Raw genomic sequence first — 22,094 nt, forward strand, 5'->3', positions numbered from 1 at the left:
GGATAACACATCATGTCATAAAGGGCAAATAATCTCCGACTGGTTCTTGAACATGACAATGAGTTCACTGTACTCAATTGGCCTCCACAGTCACCAGAGCTCAATCCAATAGAGCACCTTTGGGATGATGGACCAAAATCTCTGAGGAATATTTCCAGTGCCTTGTTGAATCTATGCCACGACGGATTAAGGCAGTTCTGAAGGCAAAAGTGGGTCCAACCCAATGCTAGTAAGGTGTACCTATTAAAGTGGCCGGTAAATGTAAATGTTGCATTTGAGATTTTTTGTAATCCAAATATGAACGTGTTCGTTTAATTTGCATACACTGCCATTTATCATATTTCTATATGGGAGATTTTTATATGGGAGAATATGAACATTTTCTGACTGTAGTCTGTATCTGTGGAATGGATTGACTTGTGTCCATGGCACCGTAATTCGCGTAAAACCACACTGGCAGGCGCTGTCTCTCGTGCCTTTATTGGCGCGATACTCAACGTTGGCAGGCCAAAGCAAACGGAAAATAATCAAACGGCTCTCATACGGTCACAGCGGGTACCAATAGCCTCGTTATTATCACGATAGCAGCCAGGAGGCATCAAGTCAGCTGATCAGTTATTTATTACCCATTTCGTGCCAGGATGGGCTGCAGACCCGCTCCCTCTTAAGCGATATAATTGGCGCCGTGCTGTGTTAATGCCCGGACAGATGCGACTGGTTAGGCACACATGCAAACCTCTCCTTCTGTGCAGAAATTCTGGAGAGCTTCTACTGACCAGCAACAAAAATAAACACAACATGCTCATTATAGTTCACTTAACTGCATACTAGCTAAAATATTTATTAAATAGCTTAATAGCCTTCTTTCTTCCCTGGCTTGCAGCTGGAGGGTTATGGAACATATGCGTAATGACTTTGAATAATTAGTGGTTCATTCCACTGTGGCGACCCATTAAAAATCAGGCACTACGTCTACTGATAGTGAGTGAAAAATCCTACTTTTATTATATTTAGCGAAGAACTTTATATGCTTTATACGCACATATTTCTTAGACAAAACCTAGATATGGGATGCCAACACACCCATGTGCTCTATCCTAAACACCTCTGATTGTTTGTGATCAGGAAACCAACAGATTGGCCTGTGGTTGGCTCTGCCGCGAAATTATTGTAAATAGAAATCAGTTTGCATCCTTTGCACAGCTGAAGGACAAGTTTTCCCTCCCGCAGTCTCTTTTCTTTCACTACCTGCAGGTTAGAAACTATGCAAAGGAAATATTTCACAATTTATAAGTAAACCAGAAAGTCATATTATTCAGAATCTTCTATCCTCAAACCCTAATCCTAGATATCTGATATCAAGCTTTGCTCGTGCTTTTGAGGTACCAATATGCACTAAGCACATTAACACAGCTTGGGCCATGGATTTGAATGAAGAAGTGGCTGATGAGATCAGAATAAAGAAAGCTTCAATAAATTCGAGATACAAATCAATCCAATTTAAAGTTTTACATCGTCTTCATTTCTCTAAAACTAGATTAGGTAAAACATTTCCTTCTGTATCTCCTAAATGTGACAGATGTGATGGAGCAGAAGGGACTTGGGCACACTTATTTTGGTTTTGTCCTGTTCTTTATGAGTTTTGCTCCAACATTTTTGAATTGTTTTCCAGTGCTTATGAAACCAATATCCAACCTTACTACAATTGGGCTAGTTTTGGATATTCTAATATAATGGGCACCTTTCCGTTAACCCAACAGCAAGCCCTGATTGTTGACATGATTACAGCTAAAAACAGGATCTTACTTAATTGGAACTCTACAAAGGCTCCCTGTTATCGAGATGGTTGAACGAGTTGCTTTATATCATTCAATTGGAATAACTACATCTTGAAACTTCTTGAAACAGAAAAAAGCTGAAACCACATAGAGACCTGTCTTAAGACTCTTGGGAATTAAGCATTTTAAGTTTGTACATTTTCATCTCTAATGACTATTCATGACACTGGCTTTATAAAAATGTAAATATTGTCATCTTCTGTTTATGCTACATATGTTGTGTGAATATATGTATATATATTTGGTAACTGAGACAATCCCTCCTTTTTGAAGGGGGGGGGGGGGGGGGGGGGGGTTTAATGTAATTTATTCTGTATTTTTTTGTATCTATTGGTATTGTGCATGCTGTTTTTGTTAAATGTCTTATAAATGGTAAATAAAACAGAATATTACAAAAAAATATATACAAATTATTGTTCTCCGGCTTCTGACCCTAAAACCTCTCACATAGAAAGAACAAGGTGAAAGGGCAACTAGAGGCCGTATTGAGTGTGACAGTGGGCATAGGGCCCAGAGACAGCACGTCCTGGCCTGGGTGTCTGCTCTAGGGTGAGGCTATATATGAAACAGTGGGTATGTGAGCGGTTGGACAACATGGTGTTTCTGGCAGTGTTTATACTGTCTCTTTCATACCTAGTGGGAGTGCCATGAAGAATGACCCTGCACATCACCTGATAATATTTTATTATTAGCATGGAAATAGTATAAATGCTGTTTTGATAGTGGGAAAGTATCTCTACTGAGTACTGACTTGGGCTGATACTAAACACACAAGACAATTCTGTTCAGTTATTAATTTATAGCAAGTAAAAAACAACATGAACAAAGTTACTTGGAACTGATGTAGATTCAATTTAATTCGAATGCCAGGTTCAAATCTCCTTCCAACGAGGATTTATTCAGACTGTAATGAGCTGCAGTGGAAAAAAAAATGTTAGGATTTTGTTGAAAATAACACAGCTTAAAGAATAAGTTCAACAGAAAACACATTCTTTCATCTTTTACTTGTCCTAATAATGTTCCAGTTTTGTTTTTAATTTGAAAAAATAAAATTATAACCACAGTTTTAGTTACCATTGATGCCGACTGTAAAAACAACAACAACAAAAAAACACACACGTACTTAAATACTATCTAAAAACGTTTTGGGTTAAATAAGCTATAGTTACATAAGTTATAGGTATATATAATGTTATAGTTAAGTAAGCTCTAACAAAATAATTTTGTAGTTATTGTTTTAGCAAATTAATTCTCCCTGTTGTGATTTTCATAACCATTTCACCAGCACTCTTCATTATTGATGATTCAAACATGTGCTTCATAGCCGATAATTAAATTGATAAAAACGCTTTCTTTACCTCCCGTGTTCATCTCTACAGTTTTTTTTGGAGGAAATGACAAGTATGTATATATATATATAGTTAAAGCCAGAATTATTAGCCCCCCTGTTTATTTTTTTCCCCAATTTCTGTTTAACGGAGAGAAGATTTTGTCAACACATTTCTAAACATAATAGTTTTAATAACTCATTTCTAATAACTGATTTATTTTATCTTTTCCATGATGACAGTAAATAATATTTTACTAGATATTTGACTTGATTTTTTAAGACACTTCTATACAGCCTAAAGTGACATTAAAGTGACATTTAAAGGCTTAACTAGGTTAATTAGGTTAACTAGGCAGGTTAGGGTAATTTGACAAGTTATTGTATATCGATGGTTTGTTCCGAAGACTATCGAAAAAAAATATAGCTTAAGAAGCTAATAATTTTGACCTTAAAATGGTCTTTAAAAAATGAAAAACTGCTTTAATTCTGGCTGAAATAAAACAAATAAAACTTTCTCTAGAAGAAAAAATATGATCAGACAAACTGAGAAAATTTCCTTGCTCTGTTAAACGTCATCTGGGAAATATTTAAAAAAGAATTATATGTTATAACAGAACTACTTAATATTTTGGGTGAAAAAACTCCCTAGTTCCTGGATATACATGTTGATCCTTGCTGCATTAGATCAAAACATAATTGACCCAACCTACTACAGCAACCCAAACTAAATATTACAAACAGGTTCGCTAGCAGGTTTGAGCTGTTTGTTAAATACCCACCAGCTAAAATTCGCTAAATAAGCTAAAATTAGCAAAATAAGCTAAAATTATTCCAATAGAGGAACAGAATTATTTTGTACCCTTTTTGGTGAATTGGCGAGTCAACAAAAACATGAGTCCTCCCAGTAAAAGTAGACCAGCTGAAGAAACAGCTCCCACAGCAGCATATATCAGCATACTGGCACTCACTGACATCTCCTTTACTGAAAACACACAATGTGTTTTTAGTGGGCATCCTTTGTAAGTGCAATTAAATGGATAGTTCACCCAAAAATTCTGCCATTATTATCTCTCCTTCCATTTACTCCAAGCTTGTTTGAGTTTCTTTCTTCTGTTGAACACAAAGAAAGACATACTGAAGAATATTGGGGGAAAACAGCTTTTGTTTGTATTATGGATATTGATGGCTGTTTTTCCCAACATCCTTTCAATTATCTAATATTAGTCCTAAAATAATATATTTTACTATAATCTAGTGTGCTCCAAAACAGTGACAAATTTCTCATTTGTGAATAAACATTCACAAAGCATTGGTTTGGCACTTCCAGGAAAATGACTCAATAATTTTTTTGAGGTCTCCTCGTACTCATAAATTTTCTAACCAATCAAATGCTCTCTAATATTTGATTTGTCCCGCCCCTTTCAAGATCCTAATACTGCATGCTGAAATCGTTCATTTATTCACATCAAAGAGTGTTCAAATCAAAGGGTTTATATAAACACATGTGAATATAAGCCAAACTGAATGGTATAAATGTTAAGCTCCCACCTATAGGTTCTAAATGTCCCGTCCTGTCTTTGTGTTTCAGTTGAGTTTACGTCGAACATTAAATAAAAATGCACATTTCTAAGCACTTCCCAGAGCTTTTAAGTGAGTAAATGGTGAGGAAAATTTAAATTTTAGGTGAACTATCCCCTTAAGAGTGCTTTCACACTTGGTTCAATTGCCTGTTCAAATGTATATTTTCTTGGTCATACAATAATGTTGGCCTTACCAACACAAATGGGTGGTGAATGGGTCCAGTACCCATTGGAGGTGCAGACAAGCTGACTGGTTCCATTGAGCTCATGACTTTTTGCACACCAGAACGTACACTGAGATCCAAAGCTGAAGTTTCCATGGGGGTGGGAACAGTTCATTGAGGGTGGAGGTCCCAGATCAGAAAGATAAGTGAGCCAGAGGTGTTCACAATGAACAACTGCCATTCAAAGAAGAAATAATAATGTATATATAAGTATCAGTGCATAATTTATAGGGAAAGCCTAGCAAGCTATTTTTACTTTGTTTTTTAGTAGGAAAAGATTATAACAGTTTAGTTAGACTGGTAAGAATGTTCCTTAATAAGAAATGGTTCCCAAATTATTTTGTGTTTGTCGAGTACCAGCACACGAAGGCATCTCCTGACTCCAGTTCCCAGAAGCTGAGCACTGCATATCTGGCTCTCCTGTTAACTCAAAGCCAGTCTGACATCCCAGAAGGCACCGGGATTCATAGCTAAACAGAGAGTGAGGATGAGAGCAATTCATCCAGCCATTTTCTGGAGCGCTCAAAAGAGGGCACTCTTGAGCTATGTAAAAAAACATAATTAAACGTTAGCGGACATAATCTGATTCCCTTGGTCATGTCATGAAGTTTAGATTTAATATTTTAACATTTAATGGGGGACAGAAATTATTACAAGATATACAACGATTATATACATGATGATGTGAAATGGAAAAGGAGAAGAGTCATCGGTGATTACCCAAGCAGAAGGGTGGGGTGTCTGTCCACTTCTCCATCTTCAAGCACTCCAGCTTGGGTGTGCCGTGCAGTTTGAAGCCTGCCTGACAGCTCACTTCACACACTGTACCAAAGCTGAACTGGCCATGGGGATGTGTGCAGGTTAAACTACCATGAGAGGGGTCAGTTAATGAGCTGCACTGCTGTGCTGTTGGACAGAAAATCAAAAGATCTGTGACACAACTTTACTTTGAATATAGCCGTGCTAAAAATTATGCTTTATTTACGCACTTAAAAAATAAAAGCTAAAAAGTTGAAATTTTTTTTAAAAATTTGTGTGAAAACAGGATGTTTTCAGAAAATTATTAAGGGCAATATTTTTTTCTAACCAAGCAAACATGTTTGTGCAGGGCCCATGCTTGCTTTTTTCCAGGCACTGTGAGCTAGGGCAAGCCCACACCATATCTAAACTGGCCCAGTGCGGGCTAGCCCAGAGCTGCAGGCTCATTGCGGGCTCTGTGTGACCCCACACTATTGGACAGTCCACGTTTTTTGGCCTGGTGTTATCTAGAGCAGTCTGGCCCAGACCAGGCCCTTGAGAGTTTGATTAATGGCTAAATGTTGGCCCATTAGTATTGGCCTGTCATGGACAGCCCTAACCTATCCCCTGTGAAGCCCTCAAAGAAAATCCTGAGTTTCCCAGATTCTCATATAATTACAACTTTGTGGTGCACAAACATGTGTTTTTTCACATGCGTTTAACTTTCCAACAAGATTTGATAGCACAATAAGGTCTGTTTTTCTTTTAACCATCTTATTTAAAAGTAACAAGAGTTTGTTTACATTGACAGACAGGAAACGTTTGCTTCCATTTCCCTTGAGAGGTGCAGTGAGTGGAATTAGTTCCATTCAAAGCAAATCCAGCTTCACACTCAAGCCAGCACTCAGAGCCATAGCTGAACTCCTCCAGCTGGTCATGACAGTGTACAGAACCATGATGGACAGACTCCAGAGCTTCACATTTTATGACTAAAAAGATAAAAACAGCAAGTTTATACAGGCATGTTTTTATACCAATTTGTTAGTAATTATTGTAAATATGTGATGTCACTTGATTGAGGAAATCTTGTATGTTGCACATGGACAAGAGGAGATTATATGTTTTTGATTTATTAACAGGTCAGTCTTGTCAGGAACTATTTCCTATCCTATACTTTGTTCATATACTGTATTTATAAAAACTGATGTTATATTACAATGCTCCTACAGTCACTACTGTCACATCTTCTGTACAAATTGTACTCCAGTGTCTCTGTAATAGTAATGGTAGAATTTGTTTCACTCAGTTACATGCCATAACATGAATTTCAAATCGTGCCAGTGATTGTAATTGTTTCATTTAAATGATTTAAAGACACTCTTTAAATGATTTTAAAGACACTGCAGGTGTTGGTGCTGACCAGTTGCCATTACTCAGACAGTTGAGCATTGTATCTCCTCTGAGTTTGTATCCCTCCTCACAAATAACCTTACAAGAAGAACGAAAAGAGAAATTCCCCAATGGATCGGCACAGGTCAGGTTGCCATTTTCAGGGGTGACGAGAGGGTCACAAGCAACAGCTGAAATGTGAATAATATCAGTGATAAATTGTCATCATTATCTATAGTAGTCTGATAATGTACTGAGTTAAATACACTAAACATTCTCCATTCCTGTGGAATTAAAGATGTAAACCATGAGGTCAATTTGGATACACACAAGTATATAAAGTGTGTATAATTGGGTCAGCCAATTTCATAAATTGCAATATAAAATGCATATTAAATGTATATTACTTAAAAGGACAGAACACTTAAAAAAAAGAAAAATTACCCACTATGTACTAACTCTCAAGTGGTTCCAAACCCTTATGAGTTTCTATCTTTACTTGATCACAAAAGAAGATATTTTGAAGAAAGTTGAATACCATAGTAGGAAAAGCAAATGCTATAGAAGTCAATGGTTTCCAGTTTCCTTCAAAATATCTTCTTTTGTGTCCAACAGAAGAAAGAAAAATCTAACAGATCTGACAGTTTTGAGTGAACTATGCTTTAAAATGATTGCTTTGTATGCAAACTAAATAATAATATTCCACATACTGTAGTTCATTGTTGTTACATCATGCATAATGATAAGAACCGATAGCAAACCTGTACAAATAGGTGTTGTGTTTGTCCAGTGCCCAGTGTGATCACAATGAGTGGAATCTGTGCCTCTGAGCTCCAAACCCTCCTCACACTGAAACTCACAGCTGGAGTTGTAGCTATTGGTGGACAGGGGGTGAATACAGCTCACACTTCCATATTTTGGCGTATCAGAGAGGGGAGGACACTGTACAGCTGTGGAGAATCCAGGATTAAAACATGGTAAACTGAATATGTCGAGCATACATTAACTGAAGATATGTTAGTACAGTGAATAATGATGGATACCATGGCAAATAGGTGATATATGACTCCAGTTCCCCTGTTTGGTGCAGTGAGTTGAATTTGTACCATTGTTGACAAAACCATAATCACATTTAAACCAACAAGTGGAGCCATAAGAAAACTCATCAGCAGAGTCATGACATTGGAAGGAGCCGTTCGGGATGGGTTTCAGTGGGTCACACTTTACCACTGCCAAATTGATTAAACAAAACAGAGATTTTAGAGTATGAAATAGTATATTTTAATAGTACATTGTTTCTCCAGAGCTCACATTGTGATGCAAATGTAGATTCGATCGCTCAGTGACACTTAGGAATCATGTATGCTCCATTAACTTACCTTCACATATAGGCAACGGTGCTGACCAGTTGCCGTCTCTCTGACAAGTTAGTGTAGCTCTTCCTCTCAGTTTGTGTCCCTCATCACAGGTAACATTGCAAGAAGAACGGAAGGAGGATTTTCCCAGTGGATCAGCACATGTCAAACTGCTATTTGAAGGGGCCAGGAGGGGATCACAGGTCACCACTGTGATAAATGCATAACGTATTGATTAAATGATTATGATGCTTTAAGGAAGGTGGGTTAATGAGGCATACATGATTCATCAATGTCATACTGAGCTATAGAATCCATATTTTAATAGTACATTGTTTCTCCAGAGCTCACATTGGGATGCAAATGTAGATTCGATAGCTCAGTATGACACTGAGGAATCGTGTATGCTCCATTAACTCACCTTCACATTTAGGCAGCGGTGCTGACCAGTTGCTGTCTCCCTGACAAGTTAGTGTGGCTCCTCCTGTCAGTTTGTGTCCTTCATCACAGGTAACATTGCAAGAAGAAAGAAAGGAGGATTTTCCCAGTGGATCAGCACAGGTCAAACTGCTATTTGCAGGGGCCAGGAGTGGATCACAGGTCACCACTGTGATAAATGCATAACATATTGATTAAATGGTTATGATGATTAAAGGATTACAAAAATGTACAAGGTTTATTTTACTAATGCATATTTTTATTCTTCAATTAATCCATGCTGAATGAAGCTGATCAACTAAATTAAATTTTTAATTAAAGTCTGATCATTTGCTTTGCGTTTGGAGTGACGATCCTTCTCTATTGACGTCGATTTGGCATCACGACCTTCTTAACAACGCTCCCTCTGTTAGTTTGCTATGGGAAAATAATGCAAAAAGACAGCCCCGCCCCCTACTCAACAATCCGTTTCAACTGAAAATACAACAAATAAAAAAAATAAAATGCAACAAATAAAAGTCTCAACTTCTGGTTTACACAAACTTTAAAGCTGTAATAATTTTTTTTAATCTAAATTCCTTTAATATCTTTATTGTTCATTGACTAAATATGCCATTCATGGCTTTATCGCCCTCAAAAATATAAACATTGAGCTTTTAGGAGCCTTCAAAACAAGAGAAATAACTTTTACTTACATTAGTACAAGGCAAAAAGACATTGTAAAAAATACTTTAACAAGATGAAAGAATCTGATGGAGAGATGATGGGGTTTCAGTGGAGATTTTTCTAATTGTGGAAAACAGTACATACAGTTCCAGAGTGTGTCTTAGCAGTCTTACCCAACATTAAAATGTTTCACAAGAAATGACGGGAAGTGCACTATTATTTGCCATCAGCACTTACTACAGTACCCCAGCAAACAATTTTGTGTTTAATAGATGTGTAATAGACATCTAAGCGTAGACAGCTAGGCTAAAACAAGGCTAAACTTGGGCTGTCAGTGAAAATCTGTTAGACATGTAAGAATAGCCCAAAACTAGACTAGCCGTCAAATAGACAGATTAGACAGACTTTATATGTGTAGTTATTCATTTCTGTTTATCTAATGACTAGTCTAGTTTTGGGCTATTCTTACACCTCTGTTAGATTTTCACAAACAGCCCAAATTTAGCCTGGTTTTAGCCAAGACGACCAAGTTTAGACGTCTATTAGACATCTATTAAAAACAAAAAATGCTTGCTGGGACACTGCAGGTAATTGTAATCTGTCCATTATGTTGCCTTTGTTCAGCCTAGTCTACATTTATATTCAGTGTTTATGAATCAGCAGCTCTGTACCTGTGCAGGTGGGGGATTTGTCTGTCCAGTGGCCAGTGTGGTCACACCAGGTTGTCTTTGAACCATTGAGCTCATAACCCTCCTTACACTCAAACTCACAGCTTGAGTTGAAGCTATTCATGGAAAGCGGATGAGTACAGATCATTGTCAAACCACGAGGGACATCAATGATTGGCCGACATTTGACAGCTGTAACAGAACAACATTTTTAACAAGTAAAAATATCAACAATTCATCAATAATTATTTGCATAGTTTTTTGTTTATTATCCACCCTGAAAATGACTTTAAAACTATTTTCACTAAGAAATCATTAGTATTTTTCACAAATAATTACAAAGAAACAAATAAAGAAACTGGTCATCGGTACAGGACGTCTTTACTGTAAACATGCAGACAGAAATTCATCACTTGCATATAAGCTAATAAATAGAGTTACTGAACACACTTAAAAATAAAGAAGAACCTACCTTAAAGAACCTTTTGTGGACTGAAAAGTTCCATGAATGTTAATGTGGATCAGCAAGGACAATGAAGAGCCTTTTATAAGCTGTGAAGTGCAATGTATGCATAGCAATGTATTTTAATCCATACCATGACAAACAGGAAGGGCATTATTCCAATGTCCTGATGCCAAGCAGTGTATCCTCTGTGCCCCCTCCAGATTGAACCCAGTGGCATATTGGAACTGGCATGATGAGTTAAAATGAAACACTCCAAAGACGCCGTCACACTTCACAATACCCTGTTGTGGATTTTCAACAGGCTGGCACTGGACAACTGCAATAGTGTAAATGGTCACTCAGCAAGAAAACACACAATGAAGATTTTGAGTTTGGACTGGATCTACTGCACCATCATCACAGCGTGGGCCCATGAAACCAGGGTCACACTGACATGTGTAGTTTCCAATAGTCTCCACACACTCAGCATGCTCACTGCAGGACGTCTCAGTGCAAGAGGCTGCAATCAATAACATCTGTATAATACTAAAGTTAAATTTGAATTCAACAGCAAATAGCTATTCAAAATTCAGGCTTTACTGAAATGACCACTCAAGTACAGTAGGCTATAAATCATTCACTCTTACACAACAAAAGGCTGTTTAAATAATTACTGATGTACATTATCATATGTAATCACATGTACGTACACTCACCGGTCACTTTATTAGGTACACCTTACTAGTACTGGGTTGGACCCCCATTTTGCCTTCAGAACTGCCTTAATCCTTCATGGCATAGATTCAACAAGGTACTGGAAATATTCCTCAGAGATTTTGGTCCATATTGACACGATAGCATCACGCAATTGCTGCAGATTTGTCAGCTGCACATCCATAATGCGAATCTCTCTTTCCATCAAATCCCAAATGTGCTCTATTGGATTGAAATCTGGTGACTGTGGAGGCCATTTGAGTACAGTGAACTCATTGTCTTGTTCAAGAAATCAGTCTGAGATGATTCTCCTGCTCGAAATAGCCATCAGAAGATGGGTACACTGTGGTCATAAAGGGATGGAATGGTCATCAACAATACTCAGGTAGTCTGTGGCATTCACATGATGCTCATTTGGTACTAACGGGCCCAAAGAGTGCCAAGAAAATATGCCCCACACCGTTACACCACCACCACCAGCCTGAACCGTTGATATAAGGCAGGATAGATCCATGCTTTCATGTTGTTGATGCCAATTCTGACCCTACCATCCGAATGTTGCAGCAGAAATCAAGACTCATCAGACCAGGCAACATTGTTCCAATCTTCTACTGTGCAATTTTGGTGAGCCTATGCGAATTGTAGCCTCAGGTTCCTGTTCTTAGCTGGCAGGAGTGGCACCCGGTGTGGTCTTCTGCTGCTGTAGCCCATCCACCTCAAGGTTGGAAGCGTTGTGCGTTCAGAGATGCTCTTCTGTATACCTTGGTTGTAACAAGTGGTTATTTGAGTTACCTTTGCTTTTCTATTAGCTCGAACCAGTCTGGTCAGTCCCCTGACCTCTGGCATCAACAAGGCATTTGCGCCCACAGAACTACCACTCACTGGATATTTTCTATTTTTTTAAACCCTAGAGATGGTTGTGTGTGAAAATCCCAGTAGGTTGGGAGTTTCTGAAATACTCAGACTGTCTGTCACCAACAACCATGCCACGTTCAAAGAATCACCTTTCTTCCCCATTCTGATGCCCGGTTTGAACTGCAGCACATCTCTTAACCATGTCTAAATGCATCGAGTTGCTGATACCTAATAAAGTGGCCGGTGAGTCTATTTAGTATATTAAATCATATATAAACATATAACATATTAAAACTTTCTAAATATATCTACAAATAAAATAATTCACCTAAATAACACACAGTTGCTTTCTTCTTGCTGCACCTTTCGTCATTCCACTTGGCTGTGTCTTTGTTCCTCTTGATGTAAATCTCCACACAGTCTTCTCCAGTCCCCTGGTTATTCGGTTCATCTGTCGCCCAGTTTGCTGCTTCGATGACCAAGCGCTTTTTGGTCCCAACCCATGTCCAATGGCCGTCAATCTTCCTAATGCCAATCCAGTAGTATGCCCGATGGAAAGGGAGAATTTCGTTGAGGTATGCAATTTCTGCCTGGTTTTGGATGGCCACCATATCTGTGAAATGCGTTTGACACCACTGACGAGCTGCTGTCCAGTCCAAATTACTGTCGATGTTGTAATGGTAAGCCCAGGCCTCGACTGATAAACACAGATGCGTGGCATTAAAATGTGCCTGTTAAAGTTCGTTCACACCAAGGACTTCATCGGTAATCGCCTAAATAACTATTAACTTATTCAATCAATGTAGTGTATGGCACCTTGCTGTCTAAAAATGCTACAAAATTAGCCAAGGGGGGTTCGGGTGGTTCGAAAGACCCACCTCCGACTGACAAAGTCCCCACATAAGCTCATTTGTCCCATTTCTGACTACTATTCCTTCATAAATTATGAAAATAACCGATAGAAGAAGGCTTTAAAACAAATTTAATTTTTATTTATTCAAATGGCTAAATTCAAATAGAAAATTGAATGAGCTGTCCAGTTTGTTATTTGCCTAGGTAGGGCCAGACAGAATCTGCAAATATTTTTTGCTATTTCTGTGGAGAATTTTATTAAAAAATCTGTGGATTTATGTGGAATGATTTTAGCAGTATCATAACTAAAAACATATGAAACAATATATGAAATAATTCTTTATTTTTAACTTTTATTTAATGTTTACAATGCAAATCCAATTAGATCCACTTATTTAGTAAACAAAGCAAGGCTCTCATATAATATATCTACTAAAAGATAGAAAATATTACTTTACAAACTGTATTGTAAATAAATCATACGGACATTTTAATATAACTAATAATATATTACAATAATATTAGTGAAATTAATTAAAAAACTGAATAAATATAAATTTACATACCTTTACAAATTTACACACGATTTCGTGTGAGCCTACTTATAGACTAAAGTTTTTAATTTAAAACAAGTTTTAACAGATTCCTAATATGTTTTTTTTGATTGATGATAAATTGATGTTAATAAATTTTCATATTTCTTTATGAAATTTTTTAAATGCTAATCTCATAACATTATGTAAAAAACTGTAAAAACTTACAGTTCAAATGCAAATTTGTAAATACACACTTCGTAGTCAAATAGTATTGTAAGCACTTCAACAAAATTGTGGGGAATATTTTTTGTACATCAAAAAGTGTGGTCACCATCCGACAAGTTAATCCAGCAATGTCCTTAAAATATCACTAAAATGCAGTATTTTAACCTCATAATAGAAAACAAGGCAAATAACTGCAAAAATGTCCACTTTTTTGGAAGAAAAGAACCACCTCTTTCAATAGGCCTGTGTTTAGGTGCAATGTCATAACAACCATGTGACACCCAAATCCATTTTGACTGTTTTTTTAATATATTTTATTTTTATTTTGATGCATTTTTCTGTCACAAATTAATCTATAACAAAACAGCCAAAAAAAACTGTTCTGCAAAGATTATAATTTAAGATTTTAATATACATGTCTTTAAAGTAGTTTCTTGTAAAATCTAAATTTGGATGAGCAGCAGTACACACTGTTTTTAAAACAGATCCTTGGTTTGGTGGGTGGATGCTAATATGGTTATCATTATAGTTCTAGTTCTTGGTGTGAACATGTCAATATAGAAATAAATTTAATGAGAACATACCATTATACATTCCAGTCATAAATACCAGGCATCCAGAAAATAGAGTCATATGCACCAACAAAACCATCTGAGGATATGTGAGAAATGCATGTGATTTATTTTCCAACCCAACTTTCACATTTAAAAATTAAATTAATAACATAGGTAATATGATAATAAAAAATAATAGGTAATTACTAATTACCTATGCATGTTATTAAATTAAAGGGTTCAGAGGTCTAAATGCTTTAAAAGTTCATTTTTAGAGTCATACCCTATATAACATACAAACATATAACTGTAATAAAAAGCAAGCCTTACCTTTTTTGACACTATTTGGTTTTATTTGCATGAATTCAGAAAGGACATTTATACAGCAATGCATATAAAATTACTGTCAAATGTGATTTACTATTTAAACAGTTGCGCTGCATGGGAAACAAGTCATAAGAAATTGTGTAATAGTGCTGTCCTTAAAAGGACACATTTCACAACTGTTTGTAAGAGACAATTGAAGAGTTCAGATGCAAAAAAAAACTGAAATTTTGCCCTATAATGAGCATTTTTCCTCAGCCTCCAATATTTTTGTTCAATTATTTCACTTTAAAGGCAATGCAAACATCCTATTTTTGCCATAAAAGTGGATTTACTAAACACATACAGGAGCTCGCCAAAAATGCCCATTTTAGAAGAACTTTTCAGATGCCATTTAGAGGTTTTTGCATCTGAACTTGTACCAGAAATATTTCAGATTTCTGCCACATATTTTCTAGCTTTTCTTTATAGCAACAAACAACAAATAAATACTGAAAATGCTTATTTTATTTCATGTTTGAGAATATAAAGCATAAAAAAAGAATGGAATAAAAAAGAAAAAAGACCATAATGTTTATGCTGAACATAGAGGACCCTCTAGTGGTGGAGGTTCTGCTTCATATGCTGGATTTATAGTCTCCTGTTGTGTGCTACAAGAAAACATTGTGGATTAAGACTTCCATACATCTAAATCAGTGGATATTGCTAAAACGAAATTACAAATGAAAGCCAATTACCTTGATATTACCTCTTTACCTACAGCCAAATTTTGAAAGGAAAAATATTAGATGACATTTTTTTCTTACTGTAATTGTGATATATTATAAATCTTTTTAAACATCACAAAACTCACTCTTTTTGCAGATGCAGCAACCACATAAATAACCACAAAACATTGAGATGACAGCAAATGCCAAAAGTGCAATTAGAAAATGGATATAGTCTGAGGAAAGATAAAACAAGTGCCAGTAAGTACTATAAATCTTTTTATATTCATCAATCACAATTAATCTGTTATTTATTCATATTCACATCATCATTATTTCATTAAATAAACATGAAAACTTACTGTCCACTAATAGGTTGGAAATAATAGTGACTTAATGTTACTTTTCAATGCTTTATATTCAGGATTATTTATATATGTAAAATAAAAATAGGTATAGGGTTTTCCAAACATTTCTTTAATGTAAGATCACAGAATAAACTATACTTATTATCTGTGGTGCACAGCTTAACAGTGCAAACATACTTGCACACATTATTGGATATGCAGATTCCCATGTGCCGTCAGCTCTGTAGGAAAACTGAGCAAAACCCAGCAGCAGATGACCAGGGGGACACTGCATTGTACAGGCAGACCTAGAGCTGTCATGTGCTTCAGTGCAGTTTATCAGTCTACCTCCAAACAATAGAAGGGGAAAACACTCTGCTGCAACAGGAAAGCAAAACTTATTCTCACATAATAAATGATAGAGAAGTGGAAGGTGAGAAATTCTTAGGGGATTAGACCTTGAAATCGGGTGGACCTCAGTGGCTCCTGTCAAACTGAAGTACACTATTTTATAATACACGAGTATAAACATATATAGGATGTATTTTTATTAATTAATTTGGGCTGAAAATGGAGATGGTCAAAAATATGTAAAAAAAATGCATGCAAAAAAAGTCCAGCTATTGAAAAGCTCAGTTATACTAGATGTCATCTTTAGTAAGTTAAACACATTTTGTTCTTTTATTTTTTAAACTACTGATCTTCCAAATGCATTTTTTGTTTTGTGATTTAGAGAATGTTTTGGCTGAAAATAAAAATGTTAATATATGAACCTTTAGACAACATAATACTAATGTTAACTTTAGAAGTGTTAAAAAAGCAATGTGTGGTGGAATAACCCTGATTTTCAGTCACGACAAATGAAAATATTGTATTATTCTGACCAATTGTCTGAAAAAACACAATATATTTATTTGATATTTGAAAAAAGAAATCAGACCTTTATAGAATAAACAAATATTAATATTTTACTCAAAATCATACCTAATAAATACAATAAATTAAAGTGGTCTTCTAATTTTTCATGATATAGATATTGTGTTTGTGTTGTAGCTCCACCAATCATCAATAAACTACAGATTACATACAATACATTTATTTAGAGAAGATGCTCTCAATTCAAAGTCTCAAATACAACATTAACATATATTATTTTAGTGCACTGCCTGAAATATAAACACACTGGTTTGTCTGTTTAGTGAACATTAATGTATATTCTTCTCATAAATTAGTCATGAGTCTTGCGCTATTGAAAAATAAGGTGTATATAAGACTTAATATTGATGTAAACATAAAATCATACTGAAAAATATACCATACCGGCACAGGAAGGTAGAGGTGCGTTCCATGCACCTGAGGAATTGCAGTTGAGCTCAGCTGTGCCTTTCAGTTTATAACCAGCAGCACAGGAGAATTTACATTTTGAGTCAAGGGAATAATTCCCATACAGTCCAGAGCACTGCATCCAGCTTTTGGCTGGTGTGGAGAGCTGCGGACATGAAACAACTGCAGAGAGAGAGAGATAGTCAGTTACACTAATATGTAATAGTATTATATATTTAGCAAAGTATATATTTTTAGACCCCATCAGACAGACATTTTTGGGAGTTGAGAGTCACCATCATACACACTCACACATTTTTTTTATACCACATACAGACTGTGTATTCTGTCCCCTTACCCCAAACCTACCTCTTTAACTAAAATACTTTGTCCTGTGTGATTTATAAGCCACATAAGCACCAAAAATATGTTTCCATAAACTAAAGAATTACTGTTTTTGCTATATTTTAGGCACATTTGGTTCCCAACAATGTGATGAATGCCAGAAGAATACATAAATGTTGGGTTTTTATTATTTATAAGGGTCTTCCTATAAATGTTATGCCTTTATACAGTACAGACTGTGTATTCTGTCCCCCTACCCCAACTCTACGCTTATACCCAAACTTCACAGCATTTGCATCACTTTAAAGCATTCTGCAAACTATCCTTTTAAAGTATAATGTATTTCACTTCACCAATAGCTATTAAACCATAAAAATTAATGTTATTAACGTTACAGTTGTTGTTGTATGTATTAAAATACTGTATTACTGACCTGTGTTGCATTGGGGCCCCAAGAAACCTGGTTTACACACACAGCTGAAGTTGTTGACTTTTTCTACACAGACTTTTCTATCACCGCATGTTATGTTAGGACATTGTGCTTAAAGAAAATAAACAGGTTATTTATATATAAAGAACTAGTATGCTCTTATGGGAAATAAATTAAACTAAAAAACCTAAAGCACATTAAATCTCTGTCTTTTTACCTTTGTGACACACAGGGTATTTTGAGTTACTGCAGCTATCATCGTTCCACTTTCCACTTTTGTTTAAGCTGGTAATGTACATTTCTACACAGTTTTCTTCAGACAGTCGATTATTGGGCTCTGTTTCTGCCCAGTTTATATAGTCTGCAGCCTGTCCATTGGCAACCCACATCCAAGTGTCATTGATCTTTTTCATTCCAATCCAGTAGTAAGGAGCAGAGTTTAGATTTGGCAGCTCTGTTTTCAGAACATTTGTCACATTTTCATTGTGGACCATCACAATGTCGGTGTGATGAGTTTGACACCACTTTCTTGAATCATTCCAGGTCATTTTTTCAGAATGCGTGACATATTTCCATCCTTCGACATGGACTAATATTTAGACATGAAAGATTCATATTATTTCACAAATTAATGTCATTCTTTAATGAAAATGATGAATGTAGAATCTACTCACCCATTATCATCCAGAGAGGCATCAAAACTCCTATGTGCACAAATATAGCTCTAATTTTTACACCACCTTCAGTCTAAACAATAAAAGCAGCCATTTAGTGGCACATATTAATGTTTGTAACGAATCAAAACACTTATAATAAAGTGAAAAAGTTCCTAAAAGATGCATACCATGGTCCTCTTTAGTCCTCTTGGAAATCAGTCACTTGTTTTCAGCAGAATACTCTTTTTCTCGTACACATAAAGTCACTTTTGCTCTAAGTCTGTCAAAAAGGGTTTTCCCGTCATATTTATTGGTCATTTGCATTAAATGGCAGGATGTTTCATCACAGGATTGACAGACATTATGTAACTAGCGGGAAAGATTGTAATAATTTCTTGATTAAATAAAAAAATTATAGTTTTATTTTTGTAATTAGACAACATAAGATCAAACCTATACTTAAATAATATTACGAATAATAAAATGTTGGTGATTTATGGCATTGAACTCTTCAAGGACACTCTAAAAAAATGTTTTTAAGTGCCAGCTACCTAAAAGCCTTCCCCCTGATTACATGCAGCTTCAGGGAAGGACACAGTCACAGGATACGTCCAGATGAACATGACCTCGGTTATTTCAACAAAACCTTTCATTGCAATCACAATGCTAATGAGTTCATGTAGTTGAAGGTGAGGAAAGATTAAATGAGAGTGCAGTGACTTTAAATGAGACTCCAGTTTTTCTTTTAGATTACTGGTGTCTGGAGTTGGAAAACAAAGAGGGCTCATGAAAAAATGTCACTAAAATAAATGATAAATACCTGAATTCAAGATAACAGTACCAAAAAATAAACAGTGAAAGCAAAAATATTATACACTCACCGGCCACTTTATTAGGTACACCTGTCCATCTGCTCGTTAACCCAATTTTCTAATCAGCCAATCACATGGCAGCAACTCAATGCATGTAGACATGGTCAAGAAGATCTGCTGCAGTTCAAACTGAGCATCAGAATGAGGAAGAAGGGTTATTTAAGTGACTTTTAACCTGGCATGGTTATTGGTGCCAGTATTTCATAAACTGATCTACTGGGATTTTCATGCACAACCATCTCTAGGGTTTACAGAGAATGGTCCGAAAAAGTGAAAATATCCAGTGAGCGGCAGTTCTGTGGGAGCAAATGCCCTGTTGATGCCAGAGGTCAGAGAAGAATGGCCAGACTTGTTACAGCTGATAGAAAGTGAACAGTAACTCAAATAACCAATAGTTACAACCGAGGTATGCAGAAGATCATCTCTGAACGCACAACATGTCAAACCTTGAGGTGGATGGGCTACAGCAGCCGAAGACCACACCAGGTGCCACTCCTGTCAGCTAAGAACAGGAAACTGAGGCTACAGTTCGCACAGGTTCACCAAAATTGGACAATAGAAGATTGGAAAAATGTTGCCTGGTCTGATGAGTCTCTATTTCTTCTGAACATGACAAGGAGTTCACTGCACTCAAATGGCCCCCACAGTCACCAGATCTCAATCCAATAGAGCACTTTGGGATGTGGTGGAACGGGAGATTTGCATCATGGATGTGCAGCCAACAAATCTGTATCAACTACATGATGCTATCAGGTCAATATGGACCAAAAATCTCAGGAATATTTCCAGTACCTTGTTGAAGATATGCCACGAAGGATTAAGGCAGTTCTGAAAGCAAAAAGGGGTCCGACCCGGTACTATTAAGGTACCCTATAAAAAGTGGCCAGTGAGTGTATATAATCTTACAAACTAAAAAATGTCCTTAAAACGCTGTACATCAGACGTATGCATTCATTTATTTATTTATTTGCATTGTTTTACAGCTCTGAAAAAAACAATCAATTTTGTTTCTGTTGAGCTACGACCAACCAAAAGCTTTTAGATTTCAACACAACTTACCCTAGCTAAATTTGGAGCTCTTGCTAAATTCAACTTAAAACGACAAAGTGCAGATATGAAAGTGATTGGATTTATCTTGTAGTGATTATGCATGGTCATGTTTTTTTCGTTGTCAGAATATGATCTCTAAACACACCCTCATGACAAAGTTTATTCAAGTGTACTGTTGGTACTACAAAATAAGAACATACTTTGAGTCTACTATTATGGACGTCTCTAAAATGAACTTCTTTACCAAAAAGATTTATTCAAGTGCACTATTAAAACAGCATATACTTTCATTTGACTTTGTATGTACTTTCCTGAAATGTACTTCTACTGACTGCTCTTCAGTGGATAGTCTTTTAACAGTAACATATAAATTAAACTCAACTGAATAGTTTAACATTATAGCATTATACCACAAGCTGCCTGCCTGATTTAGTGGACTGTTCCACAATCTGAAGTACTGTTAGGAATTTTTATGGGGAGGAGAGTGTTGGAGTCCTTGATGATGGAGACAGCTTTCATGTGGACTCTGCGATGGTAGATCCTTTGCAGATAGGGCAAAGTATTCCTGGTGATCTTAGATGCATTCTTCACTACTCTCTGCAGGTGTTTGCAGTCCCTGGTAGTAGAGCTGTCGTACCGTACCACACAGTGAAGTACAGCCGCTGCTGAGCTTTCATCACCAGCTGTGTAGTGCTGAGCTTCCAGGTGAGGTTCCGCTGATGTGGACCACCAGGTACTCACCCTCTCCACATCCAGTCCAAAGACAAGTAGTGGCTAATGAGGGCTTCTCTCTTTCCTCATGTCCACTTTCATCTCATTTATCTTTGTTGAGGGTGAGGTTGTTGTCTTCACACCATGTCACCAGAAAGGTCACTTCCCTCCTATAGACTACCTCGTCGCCGTCAGTGATTTGTCCTATCACAGCAGTGTCGTCTGCAAACTTTAGGATGATGCTGCCATTGTGGGAGGCCACATAGGTGGACAAGGTGTAGAGGATGGGACTGAGCTGAGGACACAGCCCTGTGGAGTGCCCGTGTTTGTGATTATGCTGGCTGAATCCCTTGTCCCCATTCTGCCAGTCTTACAAGCATTATAATAGATGTGTTAGAAAGTGTTAATACGTGAAGTATATTTAAAATATACTTCAACATTACCTAAGTATACTTAGTAAAATGAATTTAAAGTATACTTATTTTTCATAAGGGCAACAATATATTTTTCTGTCTTTCAATATCAAGAGCAATGATCAGGAATAATGATTTCTGTCATAATTTTAGAGCCCTGTATTGTAAGTTTTCAAATGTATAGTTTTTTTTACTGGTAACAATTTATAATTTTCTGATTGATTGAAGGAATTAGTTTAATGTAAGTATTTGACAAAGGACAACACAGATAGGCTACAATTAATAAGACATTTGTAGAATGGGAAAGTTAAAAGTCACATTAAATGTTTATTTATATTTTGATGTTGATGTTTATTATTTGTGAGGTTTTAGGTCTCATCTGAAAATGCTAAATGCACTGAAACAGCCAAGTCAAGATGTCATGAAAGTCAAACTTTATTGGAATACTTTACAAATAGTAATCAGCCAGCTACAGTTTTTGCTAAATAAATAGTACAAAATGTTTTATT

At 36.3% G+C, this 22,094-nt stretch overlaps 2 protein-coding genes across 2 annotated transcripts; both read right to left on the bottom strand.

Annotated features, from left to right (window-relative positions):
- Positions 1 to 2,505: 2,505 nt before the first annotated feature.
- selp (selectin P) lies at positions 2,506 to 14,811 on the bottom strand. The gene is made up of 17 exons (XM_056480601.1): positions 14,738 to 14,811; positions 14,438 to 14,504; positions 12,569 to 12,937; positions 11,084 to 11,191; positions 10,823 to 11,008; positions 10,230 to 10,418; positions 8,876 to 9,061; positions 8,479 to 8,664; positions 8,143 to 8,328; positions 7,861 to 8,049; positions 7,087 to 7,290; positions 6,514 to 6,699; positions 5,693 to 5,878; positions 5,330 to 5,515; positions 4,943 to 5,146; positions 4,028 to 4,150; positions 2,506 to 2,752 (listed from the first exon to the last, which is right to left on the bottom strand). Exons 2-17 carry the CDS (start codon positions 14,502 to 14,504, stop codon positions 2,688 to 2,690), a joined length of 2,820 nt encoding a protein of 939 aa, XP_056336576.1. The 5' UTR covers positions 14,738 to 14,811; the 3' UTR covers positions 2,506 to 2,687.
- Positions 14,812 to 15,267: 456 nt separating this feature from the next.
- On the bottom strand, positions 15,268 to 18,812 carry LOC130247509 (P-selectin-like). The gene is made up of 9 exons (XM_056480765.1): positions 18,728 to 18,812; positions 18,558 to 18,630; positions 18,101 to 18,472; positions 17,887 to 17,994; positions 17,106 to 17,291; positions 15,984 to 16,163; positions 15,585 to 15,674; positions 15,469 to 15,487; positions 15,268 to 15,381 (listed from the first exon to the last, which is right to left on the bottom strand). The coding sequence occupies exons 1-9, from the start codon at positions 18,728 to 18,730 to the stop codon at positions 15,306 to 15,308; spliced, it is 1,107 nt and encodes a 368-aa protein (XP_056336740.1). The 5' UTR covers positions 18,731 to 18,812; the 3' UTR covers positions 15,268 to 15,305.
- Between the last annotated feature and the right edge of the window lie 3,282 nt (positions 18,813 to 22,094).

Source organism: Danio aesculapii, chromosome 20 (assembly GCF_903798145.1).
Source record: "Danio aesculapii chromosome 20, fDanAes4.1, whole genome shotgun sequence".
NCBI classification, from domain to species: domain Eukaryota; kingdom Metazoa; phylum Chordata; class Actinopteri; order Cypriniformes; family Danionidae; genus Danio; species Danio aesculapii.